This window comes from Ips typographus, linkage group LG3 (assembly GCF_016097725.1).
Source record: "Ips typographus isolate SLU linkage group LG3, UJ_Ityp_2.0, whole genome shotgun sequence".
In the NCBI taxonomy this organism is placed as follows: domain Eukaryota; kingdom Metazoa; phylum Arthropoda; class Insecta; order Coleoptera; family Curculionidae; genus Ips; species Ips typographus.
The window spans coordinates 3,578,709-3,605,180 of record NC_138424.1 but is presented as its reverse complement, the minus strand read 5'-3'; the positions used below and the strand labels follow the sequence as shown (position 1 = coordinate 3,605,180).

Here is a 26,472-nt window from a genome sequence, read left to right as displayed (position 1 = left end):
TTGGAGGTTTGTAGACTAACAGAATGTGAACGTTTTGAGGAGTTTCCTTGTACATACTGCAACATGATGGGACATCCCTTCAAACTATACTACACTCCAAAGTATTATCCCCTTCAAGATCAATCTAACGAGTTTGACACTTTATTCCACGACTCACTAGAACCTTATCTTAACATGTCTTTGATCAGCATTGAACTAAATAGAGACCAAAGCAACGATGACATGATTTTTCCGCTAATGGTGAAGGAAGACGTAGACCTCTACCTCAATTATAAATACCTCACCGCTAACTCAATCCCTAAACAATACCAACGTTTCATCACATTCATATACCCACAAAAAATGAATAATTTAAGGGCTTTAGTACCAATATCCAAACCTGTTGCAAAGTGGAAAAGCTTCATCACCAAACTTACCACCTTGTTTTTAGGTACTATGATTCTGTTGTGTTTCTTGACAGCTGTTTTGGATAAGTATCTCACGATGAAACCAAAAAGTTTGAATTATCTGTCTTACTTGGCTTTGGTGCTGAAATCCTCTTATCCCAAATTTGGTAACGAAAAGACATTTGTTAAAATTGGTTGGTTGTTGTTCAGTATCGTGAACGCAATGGTCATGGACTTACTGCTCTTGAGGACTATTTTGACTGATGAATATTTGCCACAAATTACCACTCTAGAACAGTTATTAGCAAGCAATTTGAAAATGTACGTCACCGACTGTCCAACTCCTCCGCAATTTGAGGTAATTAAGGTCCAGAAAACAAAATGGCTTAAAATGATCCTAAAAGGTGAAGAAAACGCTTTTATTGGTAGTACAACCCATTTCGAACAGATCGCTTTGTGGCATCTAAGACACCATCGACCCTTTAAGTACAAGCTAATCGACGAAGTGGTTGCTCCAGGTTATGGGTCGTATTACACAAAAGCCAAAATGCCAATAGCTTCAAGAATTCAACATTTGGCTTTGCTGGTTAGACAAATGGGGGATTCTCATCATATTTTTAGTAAGAGCACAGCTAAAACTGAAGAATTATTGAACAGACACGAAGGAAGAATACTAGTTTTAGAAGATTTTTTTGGAATCTTCATAATTTGGATGTGTGGAATTTGTAGTGGGGCTGCAGTATTTTTAATTGAAATGATAATACATAAATTCTATAATAAAACGTAAAATGCCGGTAAAAACAGCTTAAAATTCTAAATGAAAGTTTAATAATAGTAATTTGATTATAAACCCTACTTAGTCCTTGTTTTTTCAAATGCATTGCAAATAAATAATAATACAATTATTTTTTATTTATTCACTATTATTATATACACACTGGGAGGTTTATAACTTCTTAAATAAAACAGGGTTTAACATAACCTGGATTGTCGTACGATAATAAAAATAATAATTATTAATGGCACTTACAATTTTAAACAGAAAAACATAATACTATTATAATATAACCGTAAGTAACACTGTAAGTATGTTAATAATAGTTGATTTAAATTCTTTTTGAGCAATTTTGAAAGTGTGTTTTTGCAATATACACTCTAAATTATATGGTAATATAAGAGTATTAATTTCACTGTAATCTAACCTAATACTAACAATTAGAACCTGAAAAGAAGTGATGTTGACTATAAACTGTACAGTTGCAAAAAAATATCTAGCAGTCCCAAAGTCTTCTCCATAGAATCTCACAGGGTGTTTATTATAAATTGTAATGCCGATTTGAACCTAAACCCTCAAAATAACGTCATTTTACGTTACCATAAAAATTTCCTTGGGTGCCTACCTATAGAGTTTTTATCTTCGATGACCTCTCCCGTTAATTTGCGCTCCAGTCATTATAACTGGTCCAGGTCCAACAACTCGAGGATCGTACATTCCTCTAGGTACTTCGGACCGTTCCAGCTCATCTCCTGAAAGATCCAGGTCCTGAACCATTTGCATGATTTCCCGTTCCTTTTTTATATCTTCACGATCTACATCCTAAAATTCATTAACTATAACGACTGAAGAGTATGAATGACAAAGAGGAAGACTTACGTCATGAATGCCATTCGGTATGGGACTAGCGAATTTCAAATTGGCCAGACTGCCGTAACTCCGGCTCCTGTGCTCCTGCCTAATAGAATAAGAAAATGCTCTTTCGTTAAGATGCCCTTTTTTCCTAAAAAAATTGCGCATACTCAAATAGGGTGCAACATGCAAAAAACAAAGCGCATACCTGTAAATTCCAGTATTGAAGGGACTTTCGTCGTCTCTGATTAGGTTGGGATCGTCCAGGCCGTTCATGCTTTGCGCCAGCTTTTTGTTCAGTTTTCCCTGTTGTTTTTCCACCGATTTTTCCCGGCTTTTCCTATGCTTTCCTGTGTCAGAAACCTCAGCATTAAGTGGTAAAAATAGTGACTACAAATCACAAACCTTGACTTTCCATGGTTGCATACTGCTGCATTAAGTAGGCTTCATGGGGGAATGTGACTGGCTGATAACTGGCAACAGGGCTCATTGCTCGATTGCTGGGCATGTAGATGGGTTCCTCCATGGTCGGCTGTTTGTGTTTTTTTTTGTTTTTCGTTAAAGTGGTGGGGGCCGGGATTATGAGAGGGCCTACAGGTACCATAGGTGGGGGGATAGGTCGAGCTGGAATCAGCATTTTTCCTCTAGGTCTGTGCGAAAAGGTATTGCCTGTAACGGAGAAAAAATGTTATCTTCAGAAGAGTATATGTTGCAAATGCTGCTTCTTAGAAGGAAGACCACAACAACAAAGCCAGTTGAGAGGAGTTAATCAATAGTCATTTTGTTTTGCTAGTTGGGATTCATCGCACCAACAAGGTTTGTTGGGACAATAGAACTGTTATAATCAACTATGTTGTTGTTTTTAGATGTTCTGAAATAGTGGTAGCTTTCCACCGAAATGTCAGAAGGTTTTCTAGGTATCAAAGGAGCCTAAGTCAGTGGTCTTTTGTTGGAAGGACTAGGTTATTGTAAGTTTCAACTTAGTTGCAACCAGCAAAAAGAGATTTAGAATGAATGTTATTAGTTTCCAATGATGTTATAAAATGTATCAATTTACGAACCGTGTTTGAAGAACTTTGGATTGGGTAAGGTGCCTTGATACGGTCCCGGAGGTGGTCCCACAATATACATGGGTTGGGGTGACCCTGGTTGCATTGCCATTTGGGGAGGCATACTATGCCTGGGTTTCATTAAAGTCCCTGATACACTATTGGCCTGTAACTATCAAATATTAGTGAATGAATCAGTGTGTATTTATAATAACATACCTTTCCGTTCATCATAGGATGATACAAATCTTCTCTAGATCCGGCCAATGATTTGGAATGCATTTTGTTCTTCTTCTTTTTTTCTTTGGCTGGTGGTGGAGGTACTGCAACTGGTTGGGTTACTTGTCTTGGTCTGGATGGTCTACTCAGTGTAGAGGGTGCATAAATATCGTAGATTCCATCCAAATTGTCTTGACTACCTGCCCAAACCTGCAACTTTCATTTTGTTAAGCGTTCCGCATAAAAAAATTAATTGTATTTGACATACTTTGTGATTCTCATCTCCGTTGTAGATGCTCACGTCATCTTTACCATTTCCTATTGTGTTAATGGTCATTGTGGATCCTGACTGAGACCTGCTCATTTTCCATTCATCTATCTGTAAAAGATTAAAAAAAGGTTCAAACTGGGTTTCTCACGGTAAACGTATCAGAGGAAACCAAACGAACAATATTAAATATTAATATTTATACAGTGCGGTTCATTGGCGTAAGTTTACTCACCTTATCTTTATTAGTTAGTCGTTCGGAAGCCAAAGTTCCGTAGATACTTCCGGCAGTATCGACTTGTTTGGCATAACTAGAATCGGCGTAAGCGTGAAAACAGCAGCGCACCTATTGACACATAAATGTTATAACTTTAAGAAAACATTTTTAGATTTGACTTACCAAAGCATTGGCAGCCACTTCCCGTTTGCAGATGAAAGCGTGACACTCTAAAACTTTAATGCCTGTCGTTCTCCTCAAAATAGCCGCAAATAACGGAGGATGAGTAGGGTTGGGCGTTCTCGCAAACGGCGAGTCTAATGGTAGAAACTTTGGCGAAGGGGCATGTAAAGTATTTTTTTCTGGGACTAGAACGTATCTGAAAATTGCATTTTTGTTGTAATTGCTTAATTTTTATTGTTAACTAAAACAACCATTCACCTTCAAGCTTGATACGCAAAGCATGAACAAATTAATATCTGTGACGGTCAATGTAAATGGTTTTCAAGAGGGTGATTCTTGGTTTCGGTTGTTTGATCTTAAAGATGATTCTTCTGAGACTTTGTAAATGTATCGACAACACTGTTTTGTATAAGAAGCCACTTTCAAGATCTGCGAGGCTACTTACGAATGCAATTTGTTAATAACGTGTTGCCTAATACACTAAAGCTCAGCTCGCCAAGAAGGAATGTTGACTTCTAACCTTGAAATACCGCTAATCGTGGCGAATCTCTTTACTATCACCACATCGACTTTAGTCAAAGAATCGACAATGTTGCAAAATCTTGAGAGAAGCATTAGTGATTCTGTCAGAATTTCAGCGGTTAAAAGGGTTGACAATCAATTTGTGTACTCAGAGAATCGAAAACGGTTAACAAGTATGTAAACATTTTATCGCTTGGCAATTTCACGGCAAATTTAACTGAAAAGTCGAACAATGACTAAAAGCTTCGTAATGTTTGTGTAGGATTTGGTTACATGCCACTACACGACAAATTACTCTAGTTAATCAAGTGAGGACACTTCCCTCTTTTTCAATGCTTCGATTTGTCAGGGATTAGTTCCGTAAATTTGATTTAACATCTTCAAGAGGAAGTAACACTCTCTTTATACTAATGCATACTTAAACCAAAACACAATCGAAGGTACAGGAAACATCACACAGAGATGAATACGTAATTATTTAGGACTATGAAACACAATAGACGAGTGTGTACCAACACTTGGTTGTTTGGACCATCCAACTTTCACGATTATAATGTGAAAATGTGGCCGAAATATTCGAGTGTCGGGTACCACCCTGGCTGCACCTGACGGCAGTTTAAATAATTATCGACTGAAGAATTCTTAATGAATAAAACATATTTGTGTGTGCCTTCTTAAGGCCAATCTGAAGAATCTCGTTCCAAAACCTGTTCTTCTCGGAACCGATATCGGTTTCTTACGCAATTTTAGAAAATTTTACGATATGGATTTTTTTGCTGTCCAAGTCAAGATGGACAGGAAATTTCAGTCAAACCAATTGCACAACGAGGTGGCGTTTTCAATTTCCCTGGTCAGGTTAATTAATATAATTATGGTTCTCTGGAAATGCCGTGGGGAATAATGAGACCAACAGATAATATCGCCACTTGTAAGTCGAGCATAAGAATCAACGTTAATTGCACGTAAAACTGGTCGTACATGTCAGAACATAGATTCTACTTGGTTTGTAACTTATTATTTACATCAAAAAATGTCAATTAATATTATTTTTCTAATTTTGGCATATAAAGTGACACTTTTCAAAACTGATTAGAGTGACAAAACGTTTTACTTTATGTAACTAGTTACATAAAGTATCACTTTATGTAACTAGTTATGAAAAGTTCATTTCATCACTCCCTGTTTTTATGCATTTCCGTAGAAACATATGGGCGACATCCATCATAACATGTCGTTGTCACTGTTTATACAAGGTGCTATAAAAGTGAATATTTGTGTTAAATCACTTTAAAAGATGGTTTTTACCGCTTTTTGGTCAAAATTAGAAAAAATTATGTATGTAACACGTTTCGAAAATGTCTTATTGTGTAACTCATTCAAATTGTAGGACCTCGCTGCGCTCGCCCTACAAACATTCATTCGTTACACAAAATCGATCTTTTCGTAACTAGTTACATAAATAGCTATTTTTAACTCCTTTGATTATATGTCATAGTGTCATATATTTTCAAACAGTTTAGTGCAAATGTTGAAAAATTTTTTCCAGAAATTATAATTTTTTGACTATTTTTGACTACGTTTATACCAAAAATTTCAGTATTCCTAAGCTGAAAAAGCAAAAAATATATGATTTGACGTTATTTCACCAACCACATCAAATCCATCTTACCACACTCATACATAGAAAAGTGTGTGGCAATTATCTCTATTAACTTTTTTCTCTCTTTCTGTACAGCTTATGAAAGACGTGTTGTTGAATTCGGTTTGCTACCCGAGATTAAAGAAAAAAAACCTTATAATACCATAGTGAAAAGTATATTGTAATTTTGCAACTAAATCGTTAGTCATGCGTAGAAAAAAGTCCAAGAAGGATCGGACCGTAACGATCTGAAACTGAATACATACTATCGGGGCGTTTGTTATGGTAGAGAAGACACGTACTACTCTAAGTTACTGTAACCTTAAATTTGTATTGATTTCGAAAAAATCACCCTGTATGGGTATTATGGAAGAAAAGTTCAGTCGTGTATGGTTAATTTATACCGAGTAAATTAGCTTAATGATTCCTTGGAAGTACATGCGAACCATATATTTTAAGGTCATGAGCCTGCAGTATATGAGTGGCTATTTTGAAATAGTTCCTGCCATTTTATCTTGATATCAATGTTGCCAGTTGTTATAATTTTAAGTGAATATGCAATGTGAAGATGTGGCAATAAGTCCTACCAAAGAATTACAGTTTGATATGTTATGGTCAACCAGATTTAACAAAACCTTGTTAACAAAGACATACAAAAAATACTTAATTTACCTTACAGCTGCGCAGTAGTGCAAACTCTCTATAGGGAAAAACCTGGTAATTTTCTTGTGGTTTTCGTCGACGTTTTCTAGAAGAATACCATTTGACCAGACACTAAGCCAACTGTCTATTCCTTTAGCACCAATGGCACCCTAAAAACCAATTCTCAATGCTGAACCAACTAAATAATTCTAACATACCTCTTCAGGGTATAATTCTTGTAATGGTTCCTGGATTCCTTGAAGGCCGTCTTTGGTTTGATGCGGTACACTAGAACCCAAATAAAGCACCCGACACCTGCATATTGGGGTGGATTCCGACATTTTTCGGACTGTATATCAGCTTTGTATTGAAGTTATTTCAGCATGATGATTTTTGAGCTACCTGTAATAGGAAGAAAGTTAATTTTATGTTCAGTTGAGCCAAGTATAGTGTGAAAGCGTCATATTTTGTAACGTATACGCATTAGAAAATATGATAATAATAATAATACCAGAACGCAGTATTGAGCAACCGTCATCCGTTAACTGCTAAATTAATAACAATAAAGCATCCTGGTACCTGTTTAAATTAAAAAAAAAAACTGCAATGCATATTAATTAATATTAGTGGTATGGCTGAATATGCTTGATGATGGCATGATGATCAAATCATCATTTTACTGCTAAATTTAGATTTCAAGTGGGGATTTTTTTGTTGTTAGCACTGATGCACGATCAACCTTGAAGTTGAGGTCAGTAGTAAAAAATCTTAAATATGTACTTTAACTTACTAAAAAAGTGGTTAGAGGCAAAACCATCGAAACTAATCAATTAATAAGTGAAGGCTAAATTATAACCTGGTTCTTAACCTGAAAAAGTTATTTTTAAAACAGTACCAAATGCTTGGAAATAGCATTAGAGAAAATTAATTAAATAATAAAAGAAAGTCGGTAATATTTAATTGTTTTGATTGTGACGTTATCTCATATCACAACAACATTCAATTTAATAAAAAGTTTGATTTATAGTTGTAGACTTACGTAAACATGTAGGTACAACTAAGAAGGAAATTGTTTATATTATACATAAATTAATGCAAATTCAGTTTTCTGTTTGCGATGCATATAACCTTTACCATAAATACTAATTACCCGGTAAACCAAACCGACTTCCTAGAATTTTCCCATGGTGTCATTTCATATTTTGTTTACGGTACCGTTTTACAGTTCTGGTTTTCAAACAAAACGCCACAACGCCACTGGTTTATGAACTGTTTTTTTCTTCACAAAACCGTTAATTATGATTGCGGCTCGAAAATATTAGAATTTACTAGTCAGAACTATTGGTACTAGTTTGCAATATGCGCATTTCTCTCCGGGTGTGATTTTACGGTCGGATATTGTTTAACCTAAGGAAAGTGGCATGGAATTCCAGATTCATGGAATTATTTATTGCACGTTTACGTAAATGTTGTGTAAGCCTGAGAATGTCTATGTGGTATAAAAGTACTGAATGAGTGTTATTTGAAATCTTATCATGATAATAAGATGTATGTAAGATTACGGTTAAAATTATCTGTAATTAGTTTATTTCATAACATTTATTCAGTTCAACAATTTTTGAATTATGGAGATTAAATTAAATTATTATTTTTGATCAAAATTGAAATATTTTAGTGTTCCAGTAATGCACTGGTTTACTAAAAAAATATATTTACTGACTCACACACACACACACAAGTAAATCACCAAACAAATATGCGATGGTCTGGACTTTCTCTTAGAGATGAATGCACCGTACGTTGTATTGTTTAACTGCCATAAATTCCATCAGTGACACACTAACACTATACTCCCGGTTTTTATTTATTTAGAATTTTAGAAAACGACCACTAAGGGTAATATATTTCCGTTAATTTCTTAAACTTACACACCGTTCTTTAGCATTGACCCGAATTCGGGTTTTAAAATCGATCAGAAAATTTGTTTTAAATACCGCGGCTTCGGACAAGGTCAGCTTAGTTCACAACCCAATTAATTATATTCAGAGACTTTATGCAATTCCGGTTTGTTATCAGCTCGCTCCTTTAATTGCCCATTTAAAACGTTGATCCTAATTATTTCCAGGCTAACAAGGCATAAAAAGAAATCAACAACGAAATTGAAACTAAAACGTAAACATTCCATTACAGGCAATAGTCACGAAAATTGTTGCAAATTGCCCAAGGCCATGTTAATAAACTTAACAGCCTAGTTAACAATCAAACATGCTAAAATGTTATTAATAATAATCATACTTCGATGAGAAATATCAGAGAGTAAATCGAATACTAAACTGACGGTAGGTTTAAAATACCTAAGACCAATAAGTATGAAGGCGTTTTGTATTGCAACAAAGACATATTAAGATGGTATTGTTTGTAGATGATTTAATGTAGGAAATATTGAAACATCCGAGTAATGTACTTGTATGTGTGAATCAGAAGATGATGGTATGATAATAGAAAAAAAAACGTTTTTATGTATGGTCATCTAGAAAAATGGCTGAAAGAAGCGTTCTAAAACCCAACTAAGAAAAGACTGATTTTTATAAAATTTTATTTTGAGCTTCTCTAAAACTACGTTTTTTCTTGCCTTTCAGTTATTCCTGACAACTTTCACTTCTAATTTCATAAAATGAAATTTTATTGAAATAGAAGGTGTTCTAGCGGATATAATCCAAAAAAAATCTTGAATCAAACTCATCTGTTTTTTGAAAAATTAGATACTATATACTTTTGGCATGGCAGACCAAATAAGTCTTATGTAAATAAGGCATACATTGTTTAAAATTACATTAATTAATTTATTTTAGTTTTGAAAATATTAGTTGTTTTCTTAAAATGGGCCCAAGAATCATTTTCTAGCCACGTGGTTTTGACACAGGGTGGTTCAGTAAACATGGTTTTGAGACTATGAAATAAACACAGTGAGTGAGACGTCACGATGACGTAATTTGACAAACCCTTAATTTACTAAACTGTTCAAATTACGTCATTGCTCACTTTTTAATGCGTCACTAGGGCCTTAAAGAAAAATTGTGATTCTTCCTAGACTTTTAGTTTTTTTTTGTTCATTTGGGAACATTAGTTGAAAACAACCATTCTGTTTGTCTCCAATTAAACGATTTAAACTTTATAAAAAAAAATTTATACAAAACTCTTCTGATAGCTGCAAGTAAAAGCAGCCAAAACTGATAGGAAATTCCCATTTGTATCTCCATATTATGCTAATCTTAACATCACACTTTAACAACTAATTTAATGCAGTTTAAAGTACTTTTTAGTACCTAAAATAGACCACACCAAAATCCCCGAAACTTGAATTACTAACCTAATCTCACTAAAGCACCATAAGTCTAATATTTATAGAATAAAAATCTAAAAAAACTCTAATTTTTTACTTTTTTAACAAAATATTATAAGAAAGCTGATTTTCATAAAATCAATTTTTGGTTTACTGTAGAGATTTAAACTTTCTCAGGTATTTTAAAGAATTGCCCTCTGGCAATGTTTGGTCACTACGAGGATTTTTTCTTCAGATTTCACCAGACCTTCCTCTGCTTGGTTATACGAAACCGATACAATGCTCTTAAACCCATCAGAATGTGATTTTTTTTGCCTTAGGGTGTGTTTTAATGTTGCTATTATGCGGAAATTTCGGCGTGGTAACATATTGAATGCCATCAAAAAAATGTGACTCCTTCAGACTATGACAAGAATTCCTCTAGCCTTGAAAGCCACTGAATTGAATGGCGCACCCAGCAAATATCTGAACTTACCCTAAGAAATTGTTAAGACTATACAGTCCATCCACGTTCTGGTACAAAAAAAGGCTAAAATTCCAGTCGAAACCTACAGAAAATCCACGTTTCAGCACAAACAGTTATACAGAAATTCCAGTCCGTATACACACCTTGAATTGTTATTAAAGAAATTCACACTTCGCGTGATCACGCGGATCCGAGTCTGGTAGGGCCGGAGGACCCGGGTACTTCAACTTGACCTAACGACCCCTTCGCAATCGTCTAAATGGGTCGAAATAGGCTCGTAAAACTGCGATTAACACCCCGAAAACTGGTAAATATTTGCGATTAACGGATTTCTTGTAGTCGTTCGCTTACGTAGCCACGAAAGCCGTTCTCGGGTCGCAGGTAACTGCGACCGCCACAACAGGTAAAGTTGGAGAATGTGGTACGTGGTGGGGGTACGGTCGGGTACTTAGATCAGCCAGGTACTGTCTTAACAGAAAATTTCGACGATACGTTAAGACGGATACCGACATTGATGGTTCCTAACCCGCGTTGCCATTTTGCTCTTCCAGTTGATCAAACTGGAACCACGCCTTGACAATCTTGGAATTGTTTGCTTAGTTAAGGAATTTCAAAAATTCAACGATCTGTTGATCAACAGTCGGGTGTTGCAAAAACATCTACCTGCGCCCGGAATGTGATAGCCATTCAACGTGTTTTCTTAATCAGAACTTGATGAATGATGCATGTATTTATGCACGACCTTAGGCAATAACAACATATGAACAGAAAGGTCGGATCTAAATTCCAAGAAATAATTTTTTACGTGAGTGTTTAAATTAATGTGAATCACTAATTCATCAAAGTTAGTGTTTGCTTGAAGTGTCATTACTATAAAAGACATTTAAATTTACGTAAAATTTCAGTAACTAGCACCACCTGTAAAGCATAAAAAGAACACCTCAAAATACAAGCGCCATCTAACGAATTTCGGAACAATCAACTGGGTACCAAGTGTTACTCAGCTACGCCATCTGTAGTTGACAGATTAAAACGCCACGTAACGCTTTAGGTAACCACATCAAAGCTTCAACGTACAAAACCTAGATGGTGGTACCGGTGTTGGCAAAAACTATACAACACCATTTATGTCCACGAAAAGTATCTGGTTAGAAAAAATAAATAAATGGTGTTTTTATTATTGTTTATGTTAGCCACTTTTGGTTACACTTATATGATCGCTTTCACTGTAATGAGAATTTTTTCCACTTCAAAAAATAGTCAATAAAATTAATACTTCACCAAAACATGATAATGATAAGAAAATTGCTTTTAAGATGATTTTATGAGCGTGTTTCCAAGGAAAAAAACTGTTTTTTAACAAATATTGTGTAACAATTTTCACAAAAACTCGTTATAATAGATTAAAAAATAGTTTCTTAACAGGAACAGGAAATGAAAATACTGTGAATTAAAAATATAATCGACATTGCAAAAATGATTTAACTCAAACAAATAAAAACACTGCACTTTTACTTATTATTTTCATTCTATCCATATGTTACTAGTAGACATATGTTCAAGATTGCGTGCGCTAAGGCTTTCCAACAAAATTGCCTAGATTTGTAGGTTTATAATACAATAAATTTAAGGCATCTTATAGCTTATTCAGACACTATCCCAGTCTTGTTTCGCAGAGAAAAACTCTCAATCTAACGGTAATCATCTATACTGGATCTAAAAATGGAAATACACTTAAATGAACGAAACAACAACTTCCTGTAACGACCACAGTACCCGATATGGTACGATTTAACATCAAACCTCTTGTTTTATTCATATGAGTTTAAGATGATTTTTTTATTTAGGGCATGAGTGGGTACTGGGTACCGTTATAACGTCCTTGATTGCCCTACAGATTGATACGAAAAGTCGCTGGGCGAACATGCAGAATAGTAAAACTGTAAATCGGCGTTCCAGTTGGTGAAAAAAAAAACCTGACCACTGCTTATGGTACTTACTACCTAAAGACCCAAAGAAGGGGAACCATGCATGTCCACTGCTGAAGAAATCGTTCCTGCAACAACTCGCCGCTTGGTACCGCACTGGTACTGCATTGATCGCGCATTGGTACTATTTTACGCGTTTGTTTTAAGTGGTTTAGTGTTTTTTGGTCTGTAATCAATTTATTTTAAATAACTGTTTAGTGGTGAAGAAAATAGTTTTGTAGGTCTTGTGATTGCAAGTGGATGACAGTTTTTTTCACAAGATCCTAAAATGGTGAGTTTTGCAAAAAAAAATGCAATTTGACAAAGTGCCGTTAATATGTTAATTTAAAAATTAAATTTATTATTTCATTTACGCTAAATTAAAGATTCAGAGATAAGTACGGCAAATTGATTACTAATTAAATCGACTAGTCCTGAAATTATCCCACATAATCCGCATAAAATTACATTAAATAATCACCTCAACTGACAGGAAAATGGTTGCAAAGGAAACTACTTACTAAATATAATGCTCAGTCAGCATTTTGTTTCGATTTATGGTCGGTTACAGTCTATTTATCTAATTAAAACTTAATATTATTGATGAAACATTTCTAGTTCTATATTGTATAGCCGGTCATTTACAGTTGGTACAGTTTTAAAATATTCGAATTTATGAAAAATCTCGTTCTGCTGCCGTGCATATATTATGATCATTAACCTCATTTTTATTTCAATTTTATACAACTTTTAAGTATTCTACGACGATATCTTCAAATACTTAACCCAATTAATCTTAAAATTTGATTGTTAAGATGATGGTTTGGTGATAGAAGACAATTCTAAAAAAAATTATAAAATGTATGATGATACAAGTATGAAAATTTTAAAATTATCCATAGGAATTTCATGGTAAGAAGAGAGAATGTAATCAATGCTTTAAACGAAGATGGAGATAAAGTTTGTAAGTGTGCTAAATCGGATCTGATACAGTTCACAAAAAAATTGTGACCAACTGTCAAACGGCTTGTCATCTTTGTCTAGAGCATTGGTTTGCAATTCTTCTTATACCTATATGGAAAAAATGTTATTTTGACAGTTACAGGATGATTTAATATAAATATTTAAAGCACTTCAGTCCAGTTTTGTTCACCCTATAATAGCTTGTAGTGAAAATGCCAATTAACTGAATTAATTGCTAATAAATACAGATTTAACTAAATTTGACAGTTTCCACTTTAACATCCAGTAACTCGGTTATTTTGACAGCTTCAAGTTAGCTGAGTGCGTCAATTTAAAGCCCTTGAAATCAACTTTGGGCTGTTAGTAAAAATGTCAAATAGCTGAGTTGTTTCAAAATAAAGATAAATTGAACTGTCGTATCACTTTTTAGTTTTTTTCTTTCTCTTTCTCCTCATACTTTCTTTCCTTTTTGATTTTATCGTTTTTTTCCTTCGGTTGTGTCTAGATTCTATTAACTTCTCGTCCAAAAAATATTTCTATTTTGCTTTATAAACATATTCAAAAAATGCTAAAATACGAAAAACGAACACGATTTATTGCAAATTGCACCATTGTTTTGTATCCAGTTTTTGTGTCACTTCTGACACCTAATCAAACACTATTGCTCAAATTCAAAAATCCATATAAATCAATACAATCTTTATTTCTAATTGTGTCAAATATCACTTATTAAATTGATTGGAGTACAACTTGCATATTTTAAAAATGCTTTTACAGTAGGTGGTTTTTTTTTTGTTTTTTCAGCTGCTACTCATGTAGCCCCAGTCTATTAACAGCAATTAAGACGAAATCAATGCAAATGAATAAAAACAACATTCGAATCTAGCATGATACATCACATCGAATAGGCAATTAATCGGGCACATCTTCGTCTAGTTTACCATCTATTAAGGCCGAAACCGAAATGGTTCCAAAGGAATTCCAAAACGTTAATTCATTACCTCAGTGGCACAATTTCTTTGGGAACCATATGGCGAAAAGCGTCTTACCGGTTACGGGCATTGGTCAATATTTAGGCGATAACTGTTTATATGTTTAAATTGCTAGTTGTATATTATGTTAATTCGATACTCATCTTTTGAGACACCATCATGGTTTAACTAACCAATTCTCTTTAAACACTACATAGACTAGCAAAATTAGAAAATGCTTATTCATTAAGTTTTATCAAAGTTTCAAGATCTGTAATCCACCACTTTCTTTTACTTTGATTCCCAACAATTTGATTAGCATAAGCGATGCAATTAATTTCCATCTTCTTTGTTTTTTAGGGTTTTTAATTTTTTCTAGGCAGCGAAACGTAACGAACGCGTAGCACGTGGAAACAAGACATCAAACACTCGTTTTACAAACTTCCTCATTAGTGATCGGCTTCACTATTGTGAGCCTAACTGACGCTAATAGATCATCTGTTTCCATGTAGCAAAGAAGTCCGACAAATGTTCCGGTTTAAAATGGTCGTTAGTCGTGTGTAAATACTCGCTAGAAATATCTATACTAGTTGGCAATGAGACACATATGTCATTCCTTGCATATGTTTCTTGATAACGCAGATAATCGTCTATTACTTTCGTTATGTAAAGTGATTAATGTGATTAACTTGCAGGTATTTTATTATGGTTAATTGTTTGACACAGGCTGTGTGCCTTAAACTAGACACTTATATACAAATATGATAATGTAAACCATGGGAATCTCACACCCACGTCCATTACACCATCCTTATACAGGTGTCATTATTGGATTCACTAGACGTAATTTAAAATGTTTTTCAATAACAAACAATTATTAATATGATCTTTGAGACTGGTTCCTAACAGTATTTACCAAAATAGAAAATGTGCTATTGATGTAAAGCAGTAATAAAACTGACAAAATATGTTTTTCCTTATTAAAATTGTGAAATTAATAAGTGAAATGCATAGTGAAACACAGTGGTCAGAGACAATAAAATACGATTTGATGACATTTGTTTTTATAAGAATTTCAAGTGGTTAATATTAAAAAAGTTAAATATTCACCTTTACACTCACGTGACTTTCTAAACAACAATGCCAAATACAATTATCTGTAGGAAATCAATGGCAAGAAAAGAGAACAATTATTGCAAACTAATAAGTAATCCAGACGAAGATGGTAAAAAGTTGCATAATTGACACGTGTCCGTCTGCTGAAACCAATGTGATGTAGTTTCACAGGTCACAAGTTATCAAACAGATTTTCTGATGAAGTAGTCACGTGACCACCTGGCAAATGACGAGTTTTTTGATAAATTCATGTAGGTATACAGGGTGGACCAAAAATAAGTTAACCATGTTTTAAACAGAAACCACTATTTTTCATTTTTAGTTTTGTGTGAAATGTTTTGGTTAGGGTATTGAAGTTTTCTGGCGCTTGAACCGTACAATAATCTATTAACCCATGTTGCCAAATTGTTATTCCTGAACTCTTACTCGAAGGTAAATTTGACATAACATTTAGTTTTACACTGATAAAATTGATTCTTAAAGCTGCTTTATGAATAAATTGGGCAAACAGCGGTGTAAAAATCTGCTTTATTCTTCTTTTCAAAAGTCCATTTTTATGATTTTCAATTTAGTAATTTGGTTGTTGTTTAATTAAAGTGTGAAAAACACTAACTACATAACTAATCTGATTGCATAAGACGCTGAATCTATTATCTATCAACCCGGATTGGTTACAAGCAAATTCATCAAAAGTTAAACCTAAATGCAACATTTATTAACGGTTTAACACAGATTTAAGTGCACTATACTATTCAAGGACTATAATGGTTAATAATGGGGTGAAAAAATGTAAAACCGCTTTATATTAATAAATATACCAGATTTTATGCTTATACGTACTTAGTGTATTATTTAAATTAATATCGATAGGTATTAATTTAAACTACAAGCACATAAATATAATTGGAATATTGCGCTTAATTAAAGCAACTTGCGTTTTTTGTTTTGTTTGAAAGCGTTTGGTTTCGTAACTGGAAATAGTAATAATAATGATAAATATTGGACACGAATTTGACTTTCCTTTTTTTTTTATTTTCATCACAGAAAAACCAAATAGGTTATTTTCTCATCATCACCGCGGAAATAGAAATTCAAACACACTTAACAGGCGTTACCGTCAGTTTTACTAATCCTCTAACAACTCTCTCCTTATGGCGATTGTTCCAATTTGTCAAAATCAACAATATAATTGTTCGAATTATAGTTTGATAACTATATACGGGTGTTTGATCTCGACGTAATTGCTTTCAGATACGCAGTATAAAGACGATTAACCGCGGAAAAAGTCCGAGGGTAATAGATCCTTTCTCTTTTTATAAACCATAAAGTTTAATTATTCTTTTATCGAGAACAGTTCTAACTACTTCAAAATTGACTTATTACACATTTTCAGTTCGAATCTCAGTATGTGCGTTTCCGGTCGTGCGTAATCACTTACTCACTTTACTCACAGAGTACGCATCTAATCCATCTTATTAAAAGACAGACGTAAAAATTGTTAAAGCTCCGTTATACGTAATAGCTCAGTATAGCTTACCAGTCTAGTTATTATCATAAATATTTAAATGCGTAGAAGAGAAAGAGAAAATTGTACTAACGTGGAAAAACCAACGAAATGTAACCAAAATCGTGATCGTTCAAAGCGTACATGAAAAATGCTTTATTTATTGCCTTTACGCATTTATTTGTTTATTTTGCTAATGTGTGAGAGTTAGAGGTGTTCTATGATTTGCCTAATTAATAAAGAGAAAAAGTTTATACATGCTGCCATTATTATTGTTATTAATGTCTTCAAGACTCAAAAAATTATATATTTTTAAAATACTTTCTTGTATTTTTAGTCTTCAGGCAGGATAGCTTTGCAAATTTGGCAATAACGTCAACACATTATTTTTTTGCTGATTGCTACAAAATTTCCCTCAGAGTACACCCACTGATTTTGGGCATTTTGATAAACGATAATTAACACAGTAATTAAAATTTTGTATTAACGAGACTAAATTTGCACAAACCTACCAAAAAATGCAAAAGTGAAAGATCTCATTAAATAATTTGGAGCAATGACTTGTCTCCCTTGTTAACTTTATGCAACACCCAATCGATTAAACGTTTTGTTGTAATCAGGTGCAATAAACTTTGTCGAAATTTTTCGAATCCAATTCGCTTACAGTTAGTTCCTGGAAGATTTGACCTCACGACATTGACCAAATCATTCATTCGTTATAAGTAACATTTGTTTAGTGACGTGAAAAAAAAACACAATAGGGTCGTTGGTTTTACATGATGACTGGCACTTTGAAGACGTTTCGGTAATTTCGTTTGCCATCTGCTTATTAGTTGTTGTTGAAAATTGTTTACAGTAGGTCATTTTGATGTGTGTGCATAACTGCAAAAGGTATAGAAAACTACTCAAGTAAATTAGTAAAATTTAATTTTAGATACGGGTAAAGTCATAAATTCTGAGTCTAGTTATTTAACGCTTGATGCCATTCTAAAGTGTTCCAGATCTGTCACCAAAACTGTTCATTAGTAAAACATTTCAAGCATATAAATTTAGCTGGAAGGTCCTTAGTTGAGAACCTTAGCGGTACCTAACAAGTGAATGATATAGGCTAGTTGAGTTGAACAAAATTGAGTGGGATGTCATAAATATCCTTTTAACTAGAACTAGTACAAGTTCAAAGTAAACATGGACAGGTCAGAATGTATTTGTTCCTAGAATGGATTCAAACGAAATGACATTCTCCTTTCAATAACAATAAATACATACGACAGATGATCAAAAATCAGACCCCTTCACTCGGTTAAGGTCGTCCCGACTAACGGGAACTTATTTCGTAACCTTTCTCTTCGAATTAAACATGATTGTCGGTAACCGTAACTGAAACGTTTCGGTTGTGCTAATAACCACCTTCAACCACCACCGATTAGTGAAAAAGAAGATTCTATCTGAGAAAACAATATTGCAACCTCGGAAAAGAGCAATTACATCATTCTATTGTGACTGATTATCGCGACACCCATCTTTAAAACTTATTACCTGGTAAGGAAATGAGCATTTAATTTATTGCAATTGCTTGAGTATTAATTCAGAGTCGCCTTGAAATTACGTTTATATAAGGTATGAATAAGTTTGAAATTACCGGTTTTTGCAGTCTTGGCTATGTGTGAATTCCTTAACATCCCAAGAGATTCGTTAGAAATCAAATCAAAATGAAGATATCTGACCTAGGAGAAAAAACTACTCATATGTTTTGAAGCATTTATTTTAAAATTTGGCAAGTAAAAAATATGTTTCTTATTAATTGGGAATTTTCACTGTTACATGCTTTACTGAAACTTTTTTAGTTTAAAATTCCATGATGACACTTTTATATAATACAATTTGTTTTAGTTGATACGACTCTCAGCTTTCTGATTGGTCACTTTTTTTGTAAATACAGTTTTCTGCTTGAAATTAATAACAACAAAATAAATTTCTAGTGTCGTATGCCTTTGGAACAATCTTGCAAACAACTTAAAAAATCACGTAAAGAGACCAATTTCATTACTTCCTACACTTTCAGAAATTACTAAAAAAGCAATATTTCAGAGTCAATTTGGTTTTTAACCCTCTAGAGCACCTGTGGAATATTTGAGACTGAATGACTGCAATACATTGTGCGTTGGCTGATTCTGTGACTTGACCAATGCTGTGTTAGTCAGGATATTTTATTGTCAAATTTAGAAATGCACGGAATTATAGGTATTTTCCTTTGGCACCTGACGATGCCAAAAAGTCCTTTTAGGTCCGATAAATATTTGGAAATTTTCTTCCTGAAACTGTTTTTGAAACAGCATTTTGTTGATTTCACGCAACTTTGCTTTCGACTCTCTATCTTTTATCGTTTCCAAGATACTTTCAGTCAAATTGGGAACATTCTGTATATTAAAATTTTTTAGGCAACATTTTCCTATGTAATATTCATCACTTAAACCAGTAGAGCTTGCTCTGATTCCTCTGTCAGCTTGAAGTAATAAAAATTGAAATCCGCAGATCTACAAAAGTGAGAAATGCGGTCAACAACCAAGATTTATGGCGAAAATTGCCAATTTGAATATTCAGGAAGCTAATAAATCACAAATTTTGCTCTGCATAGTAGTTGTAAGGCTGACATTGAGAAATTCATTTTGATTGTTATCAGATGTACAGCTCACGCCCAAACTGTCTTGTGTTCAGATCTTACTACTTTTCTCAAGCTAGATAAATCAGACTTTCTTTCACTGGTTTGTTGTGTTAACCCATACAAGGTGGGTGTTAATGAAGTAAGAGGATCTGAAGAAAATTCGACCTCGTTCTGTGAAAAATCGTCTCGATTCTGTTCGTATTACGTTGTTTCGCCCACTTTTAAATGTAAATAACCAATAAATCGTGACCAATCATCATGCCTCATTGAACCGGATAATTTAATAGACGTGCGGCAACTGTCGTTGCATAAAAAGCTTCACACTTTTCGTTTCGTTTGCGATTCCTCATCTGGGGTGGCTTTTCGAAGAATGTGGGCTGAACAAGCCCAAGTTCAAACGCGCTTTTTCTACACAGAACCCATAAACGTCCGCAAAGAAGGTAGCTAAAACGGTACCGTGAAGAAAACCGTATCTTTCAAGGTAAGTGCGAGGAAATCTATGGGGCATCTGCGAAATGTTGTTCAATTATATCGGAACGGACTGCCGTAATAGCCCCAAAGTGTGGTCTACTAGTAGCATTGTGCATTAGCGGTACCGTTGTTTTCTTAATTAACCTTAACTTGTTTCGTACATATCGGATCGATTCTTTTCGCCAATTTTTCAATCCACTTTGTTTGCTGTTTTATTACTTTGTTTTTCGGTCTTCTGATTAGTTGTAGGTTAAAGATACAATTTATCAATAACCTGATTACTTTGACTAATTCTAAAATAATTAATAAATATCATTAATATCGTGATAAAACAGTTTATTACCGGTTAACCAGCATAAACCATAATAACCTTAGAGTGGATTTTAATCAATTTTTTTGATTCAAATAAATGAACAAAAGTTTTAACTACAACTTGTAAAAAATGGATCGTAAGTGCGTTATTACCACACGGTACCGAGAAAGAGGAAACAACGTTTACTGCTTAATAACTGCCTAGCATATTCCACCAACTTTTCTTTTTTTGGATATTAGAATGATTTTCATTTTTATTAAATCAGTGGTAACGATGAATTTTTGTTTGGCAACCCAAGCAACTATTGTGTTTTTCGATTCTGGTACTTATTCCAGACATTTTTGTTCTAATCGATTTTTCTCTCAATGTAGTAGTTTTTGAGATATTGCCTGTTGTACATTGTAGTTTCCATTATGCAGAAAGTTGTACCAATCAAACAGTTTGGTATATCATATTGCACAAAGTTTGACCGGTGTCATTTTTTACTTATGTCAAGTTGTTGACTGGTTTTTAAAATCATAATTAAATTGCGTACTTGCTTTTGTTTCCATAAAGGTACAAAATTCAATTAACCAGGAAATTGCTTCTAGTAAACATAAAAAGTTCAATTATAGCAAATTAATAATAATAAAACAAAAAACTGAAAAATGAAACTAATTTACTAGCAAAGTACAATAATATTGAAAAAACCGACCGAGACAAATCCAGCAGTATACATATTTCTTTATATTTTACTAATCACTTGGGAACGTGCCCCGTTCAGTACCAGTGTGCCGCAATTTACCGCAAATTGTATAATATTTAACAAGCTGTCATTACTAAATACTATTTTTAGAGTCACTCGAAGCCAATTTGTTAAACAGTAGCGTCGATAAAATTTCCTCGTTTTTGCCTACATCTATTAGCTAAAACATCGTTTGTTGTATTCAGATCGAGACATGTACGAACATGTGCTGATCCTTAAGCGCCATGGTAATGTGCAGCGCCATGGACAGTGTAGTAATACCCAGGCCTCCAGCTTTACCATTGGACAATCATAACAACCGCCATCAAGGAGGTTATACATCCTTTGTTTAATATAAACAAAACTAAGTAATAATTACATTTATTATTGCAGGTCCTCCTCCTCCACCTTTACCTAAGATCTACAATGGCCTGCAGGAATCCACCTGTCTACGTCAAGTTACCAGAGACCTGGAAACCAGGGAACAGAAGGTACGTACATAATAAGATGATATCGGGAAACAGTTATGAATAGTGGATAATAACGTTGTAATAGCCGTTGGGGGCTTTGCCTTTATTACCGCTATTAAATTTGATATCGACAAATGGTACAGATGGAGATGTGTGTCATTTGGCGATGGTCAAGTGGAGAAGATTTTTGTAATGAATCGATAATTGCAGATCCACGAAGAAAGATCGGTGCTAGAAGAACGTAAGATTATGCTTCAGATGGTGGACAATAAAATGACGAAGAACGAGAGTGTGAGAAGCAAAATCAGCAACAGAAGCGTCATGTCGCAGAAATCAAATGGATTTAGACTGATAGATAATAATATAGGTAAAATAGAAATGGGTCATTTAACTAGGTACTTATGCAAACAACGCATTAAATTAATGATGCATTCTTATCTGTTAAGAGATACTAACGCATAACTGTTTTCCTAAATGAGGCATAAGCAGTTAATAGATACTACTGCATATCTGTTTGATACCAATAAATTTTACATAAAATCTCAAACAGGAAATCATCATATCAATTCAAACAACGACGAAACCGGATCAGTCTACAGCATCTACAAGCAGAAAATCGACAGTATGTTTGAATCAGATTCCAGCACTAACACAACCAATCACAATAGCGTGCAAGCCAAAATTGAGAAAATGTTCAGTGAAGTGGCTAAAGATAGTGGCATCCCAACCAATCAGATTGGAGTCCACACCTTCTCAATTGACTATCTAGGAAGTGTTCCTCTTCAAGACAAAGTCACCAGCTTAGCTGGTTTGCAAACCCCTTTAAAAGATTTGTACTTCTCTTACAAGAAAATCACGAAAAGCAAAAAGACTTTGTCTGGACGATTGGAGATTTCCCCTCAAGGTTTAAGGGTACAATACCAAGGACCTGCTGGTGATTTGGAGCAAATGAATTCATTCCCCACTATTGCTGTATGGTCTGCTGTGAAGTTTGTCACCCAGGATAACGGTTCAATGTTACACGGTAAAGGCGTGTCTTATGCCTTCCTCCCCCTAATTACAGACCCAGACAATATGGACAAACAATCTTTGTTCAAAGCTTTAACAGACAGTGAACGAAAGTTTATTGTGAATGAGAAGCATTCACCTTTGTTTGCGGTTGTGATGAGGAAAATTGGTGTCCAGAAACAGTTAGAATGTCATGGGTAAGTCACCATCAAACACAAACAAAAACAAATATTAAACTAAAGTTTTAGATTCGTCTGCCAGACCTCAGAAGATGCCATAGTGATAGCGGCAACGCTGTATAAAGCCCTAGTGAACCACATGAAGAACAAAGAAAAAAAGCCGAAGAACAAGAATGGAGTAACCACATGCATGTCAACAGCTTCCAGCACTTTAGTTGACAAAACCAGTGCAGCTGTACCGGTAAGACCACCAAGAAGAAAACGAAGCAGCGCAACTTCTTCAGTGTGCAGCGATACCAATTCAGTGACTAATGTACGATGTTTTAAGCGTTGTTGTCAAGTTTAATAAGTTTTCTTAAAGATTTCAGACACACAACCTCTGCTGTCCAATGCTCCCAAAAAGATCGTGAAAAATAGAAAAGCTCCTAAAGCTCCCGGTCAGTCACAAGAAGATTTGAATGCTATAGTACCTTACGAGGATCCACCACAAGGATCTAGTTTTGATGGTAGCAACCATGGCGATGAGGGATCTAAACCTAAAAGTTTCAGTGGTAAGTCAGTTAAAATGAAATACTTAACTAGCAGAAAACCTAGATTCAAAATTGTTTCTTGGTTACAATATTAGGCGTCTGTGGGTTTCTTCATATTTACTTTTTGTTTTGCTTTTTCAAGTCTCTTTACCTATTTTGACATTTTCTGCCAAACAGTAGTATATCTTGTTTTCTTCTAGATAAACTCAGTGTTTACATGAGCAAAGAACAGAAGGAAATAGCAGCTGAAATAAAACAAGTTGTGAGTGATTCAAATAAAGGACTCAGAAGAGTGCAGAGCATCAGAAAACGTGACGAAGAAAGTGTGTGCAAAAAAGAGCATTCTGGAGACATCCTCACCAAAGTAACCATCCCCAGGTCTGGAAGTTTCCTAAACACTGCCGGTCTTACTCGGTACAAAAACAAAGGTTCCAGGTCAGTGCTTCAGTTTAATTATGGCTAGGATGGTTTTGACAAGTAGTTTTTGCAGAAACAACGAATCTTCCGGAGGTGGTTCTCCTCTAGGTTTGAAGGAGATCTTCCATGAGCTATCCATGCAAGAAGGTTTGCACTCCATGGATGACATTTTGTCAGTGATTATCGATCCCAATGGAATGTCTTTCAATGATTTGAAACCAATTTACAAGGAGTTCCTTTTAAAATTAGCAGTAACTTTTACTAAAGACGAGTTGTACTTGAAGAGTAAAAGCATCATGAGAAGACAAAGAAAGAGAAGCATTAAAAGGTTTGTCTGTGTGATACGAGTTGACTTTTTCATTACATTGTTATACAGGTCTTCCAGCGTGAAGAAAACACCAAACACTCTAGTGTCCAAGAAGTTTAAGAGGTTGAAGCATATTTTCCAGAAAAATTTAAAACCAGGAATGGCTAAAAGACTGCTCGAAAAGAAATCTGTGATTGAAGATAACCTACCGATCGAACGTTAGAAATTAAGTTTCCTGAAAGCAGCATTAGTACTTCTTCGTACGATACAAGACCATTTAGGACTAAAGAAGAGTTAGTGGGGAAAAGAGGAAATTATTCTAGGAAGAAAGGTACGTCAGTGGCTAAATCTAAATAACACCTTGTATACAGGGTGTTTTGTAGGGGAGTTTAACAGAAGTAGGCGACGGGACAGGACAAGCACAAGTGAAGAATCAGATTTCTTCTCCCTGAAACGCCAATGCAAGTACAATAAGTACCAAAACCTTTTGGCAGCTAATCAAAACCGGAACTCATCTTCTGGTAAGGGTCAAAATTATGATTTGAGGGTTTGGGATATTAAAATGGAAAATTGTAGGTTATGTGTCATGTTCTGAGTGCTCCTACGACTCAGACACCTGCACTTGCGTTTCGGCTGACAAATGTTACTGCAGTATGGGTCAAAGAACGTTTGAAAGTGCAAAACGAGGTAAGTCAACTAAAAGTATATCAAAATGTGTATTTGGAAATATGGATAAAAGTACGGAACTTTGATCGGCGTCAATAAAAGTTAAGACACCGAGATTGTTCCAGAAAATAAATACATATATCCGGAAGATTATACGTTGACATACTGCGACTGTGATACCGATTCCTGCGCAGAATCAAACAAGTGCTACTGCCAATACGAGAGTCAGCGCAGATCGCACCATAGCCATCATCCAAAATGTCGCAGAAATAGAGATCCTCATCATCACAAAAAGCTGTGCAAGAACAACTCCAACACCAAGAGTTCAAAGAGTTTAGAGTATATGTCCAATCCTAGTGAAGGTAATTGAGTTTATATGATACACTAAAAGCTAGTTCAAAAAATCGATGGAGTGACCTAATTCAAATATTTGACAGGTTACTACGAGAAACTTCGTAGCAAACAAAAGTACGGCAGTGAAAGAGTACAGTCGCACTATAACAACCAACAGAACCAGCAAAACCATAGGAAACGTCGAAACAGTCATACTGGAGTGGGAGATTCGGATTTCAGCATGTTTGCCATGCAAAATCTCCATATTCATAATGGAAACCTGTCTGCCATGGATTGTGAGCTGTTGAAAGTCTCCAATCGAAACGGTGTTGACAATATGGCCGGTCTGCATGAGGCTATGAGAAGAGGAGGGCTGGGGGAGTACTGGAGCAGCTCCAGAGCTAAAGATCCAGGTTCGTTTCTTAACAAAAGTGTTGAAAAGTTACTAAAACTAATCTGGATTAGAAGGAATGCAAAAAATTCAGTCGGCTATCACAACAGGGACGTGTTCTGATGCTCTTTCTGTGAAAAAATCAGCTGAGATTGCCGCCATGTTTGCTGACATGAATCTGAGCCAGACTACTGATATCACCCATTTGAGTGCAGGAAACTTTGAAGTCGACAGGCGAAACGTGTACAATATGGAAAAGTCGTTACAAGCTAAATACAGGTTTGTAGTTTGGAACAAGTTCTCAGAAATTTGTTAATCAACGGCGTACTAACTGAATTCAATTTTACTGACTTTACAATAGTTCTAAACATAAACATGTTTTAGCAAGCCGATGAAAGGTCCACCGGCCAGACAGGAAAACAGTCACAAATCACAAAGTTCCTCTTCAAACTATGGCAGACCAAACAAGTCCAAACTTTACTCAGCCAAAAACGGCTTGTACACAATCCAGAGCCAATCGGATGAGAGTAAACACAGCGGAAGCCGTAGATCTAGTATCAATGGAGACCCGCGGAAAATACAGGGTGACGTCGATAAATACGGTAGTAGACGCAACCTCAGTTCGAACATTGAAAACTCTTTAGGTTACTTGCCTTAATTTAGAAAACTTATATCAGTGCAATACTAGTGTAAAGAAATACGTAATTGCCATATTAAGTTAAGAGCTGGTGCAATAATTTGGGTGCAATATTTTTCGCCAACACCCCATAGATGTATTGGTTTTTTAGTAAATATGCAGTCTTTGGGGTTTTTTGGGTTGTTTGGCGTTGGGTGTTAGTGCAATATTATATTTCCTTTAAGTTTGTTAGAATTAGGTGCTTTTGAAATTATTGTGCTATTAAATAATTTAAAGAAGTAT

At 34.8% G+C, this 26,472-nt stretch overlaps 2 protein-coding genes across 8 annotated transcripts; one reads left to right on the top strand and one right to left on the bottom strand.

Moving 5' to 3' along the window:
* Nucleotides 1-1,280: 1,280 nt before the first annotated feature.
* Nucleotides 1,281-11,047, bottom strand: LOC145727118 (uncharacterized). 7 transcript variants are annotated; one of them, XM_081976573.1, is made up of 14 exons: nt 10,705-11,047; nt 10,571-10,643; nt 6,971-7,154; nt 6,783-6,922; nt 3,950-4,145; nt 3,785-3,895; nt 3,550-3,660; nt 3,282-3,497; nt 3,075-3,234; nt 2,419-2,682; nt 2,222-2,363; nt 2,041-2,164; nt 1,787-1,983; nt 1,281-1,735 (listed from the first exon to the last, which is right to left on the bottom strand). In XM_081976573.1, exons 3-13 carry the CDS (start codon nt 7,091-7,093, stop codon nt 1,798-1,800), a joined length of 1,773 nt encoding a protein of 590 aa, XP_081832699.1. In that variant the 5' UTR covers nt 7,094-7,154; nt 10,571-10,643; nt 10,705-11,047; the 3' UTR covers nt 1,281-1,735; nt 1,787-1,797. The 7 variants fall into 7 exon arrangements, with proteins under 7 accessions (XP_081832699.1, XP_081832704.1, XP_081832697.1 ...); XM_081976578.1 differs by having other exon boundaries at nt 1,281-1,728; nt 2,041-2,119; nt 10,705-11,046; XM_081976571.1 differs by having other exon boundaries at nt 1,281-1,728; nt 10,705-11,044.
* A 1,088-nt stretch (nt 11,048-12,135) lies between these two features.
* Nucleotides 12,136-26,471, top strand: LOC145727116 (uncharacterized). The gene is given in 18 exon segments (XM_081976569.1): nt 12,136-12,345; nt 12,409-12,820; nt 21,459-21,585; nt 21,646-21,743; nt 21,933-22,089; nt 22,273-22,927; nt 22,979-23,222; nt 23,271-23,460; nt 23,640-23,874; nt 23,930-24,184; nt 24,233-24,378; nt 24,381-24,494; nt 24,547-24,684; nt 24,740-24,850; nt 24,955-25,191; nt 25,267-25,575; nt 25,628-25,832; nt 25,938-26,471. Coding segments are annotated over 16 exon segments (3,456 nt in total). The 5' UTR covers nt 12,136-12,345; nt 12,409-12,820; nt 21,459-21,497; the 3' UTR covers nt 26,212-26,471.
* Nucleotide 26,472: the final 1 nt, after the last annotated feature.

What these genes read in the sequence shown, in the direction of transcription:
- LOC145727118 (XM_081976573.1), bottom strand. Translation starts at nt 7,093, where the DNA reads ATGTCGGAATCCACCCCAATATGCAGGTGTCGGGTGCTTTATTTGGGT. An exon ending in CACTACTGCGCAGCTGTAAG is followed by an intron (nt 4,146 to 6,782) that starts GTAAATTAAGTA and finishes TGCAATTTTCAG; the next exon opens with ATACGTTCTAGTCCCAGAAA. An exon ending in GACTAACTAATAAAGATAAG is followed by an intron (nt 3,661 to 3,784) that starts GTGAGTAAACTT and finishes AATCTTTTACAG; the next exon opens with ATAGATGAATGGAAAATGAG.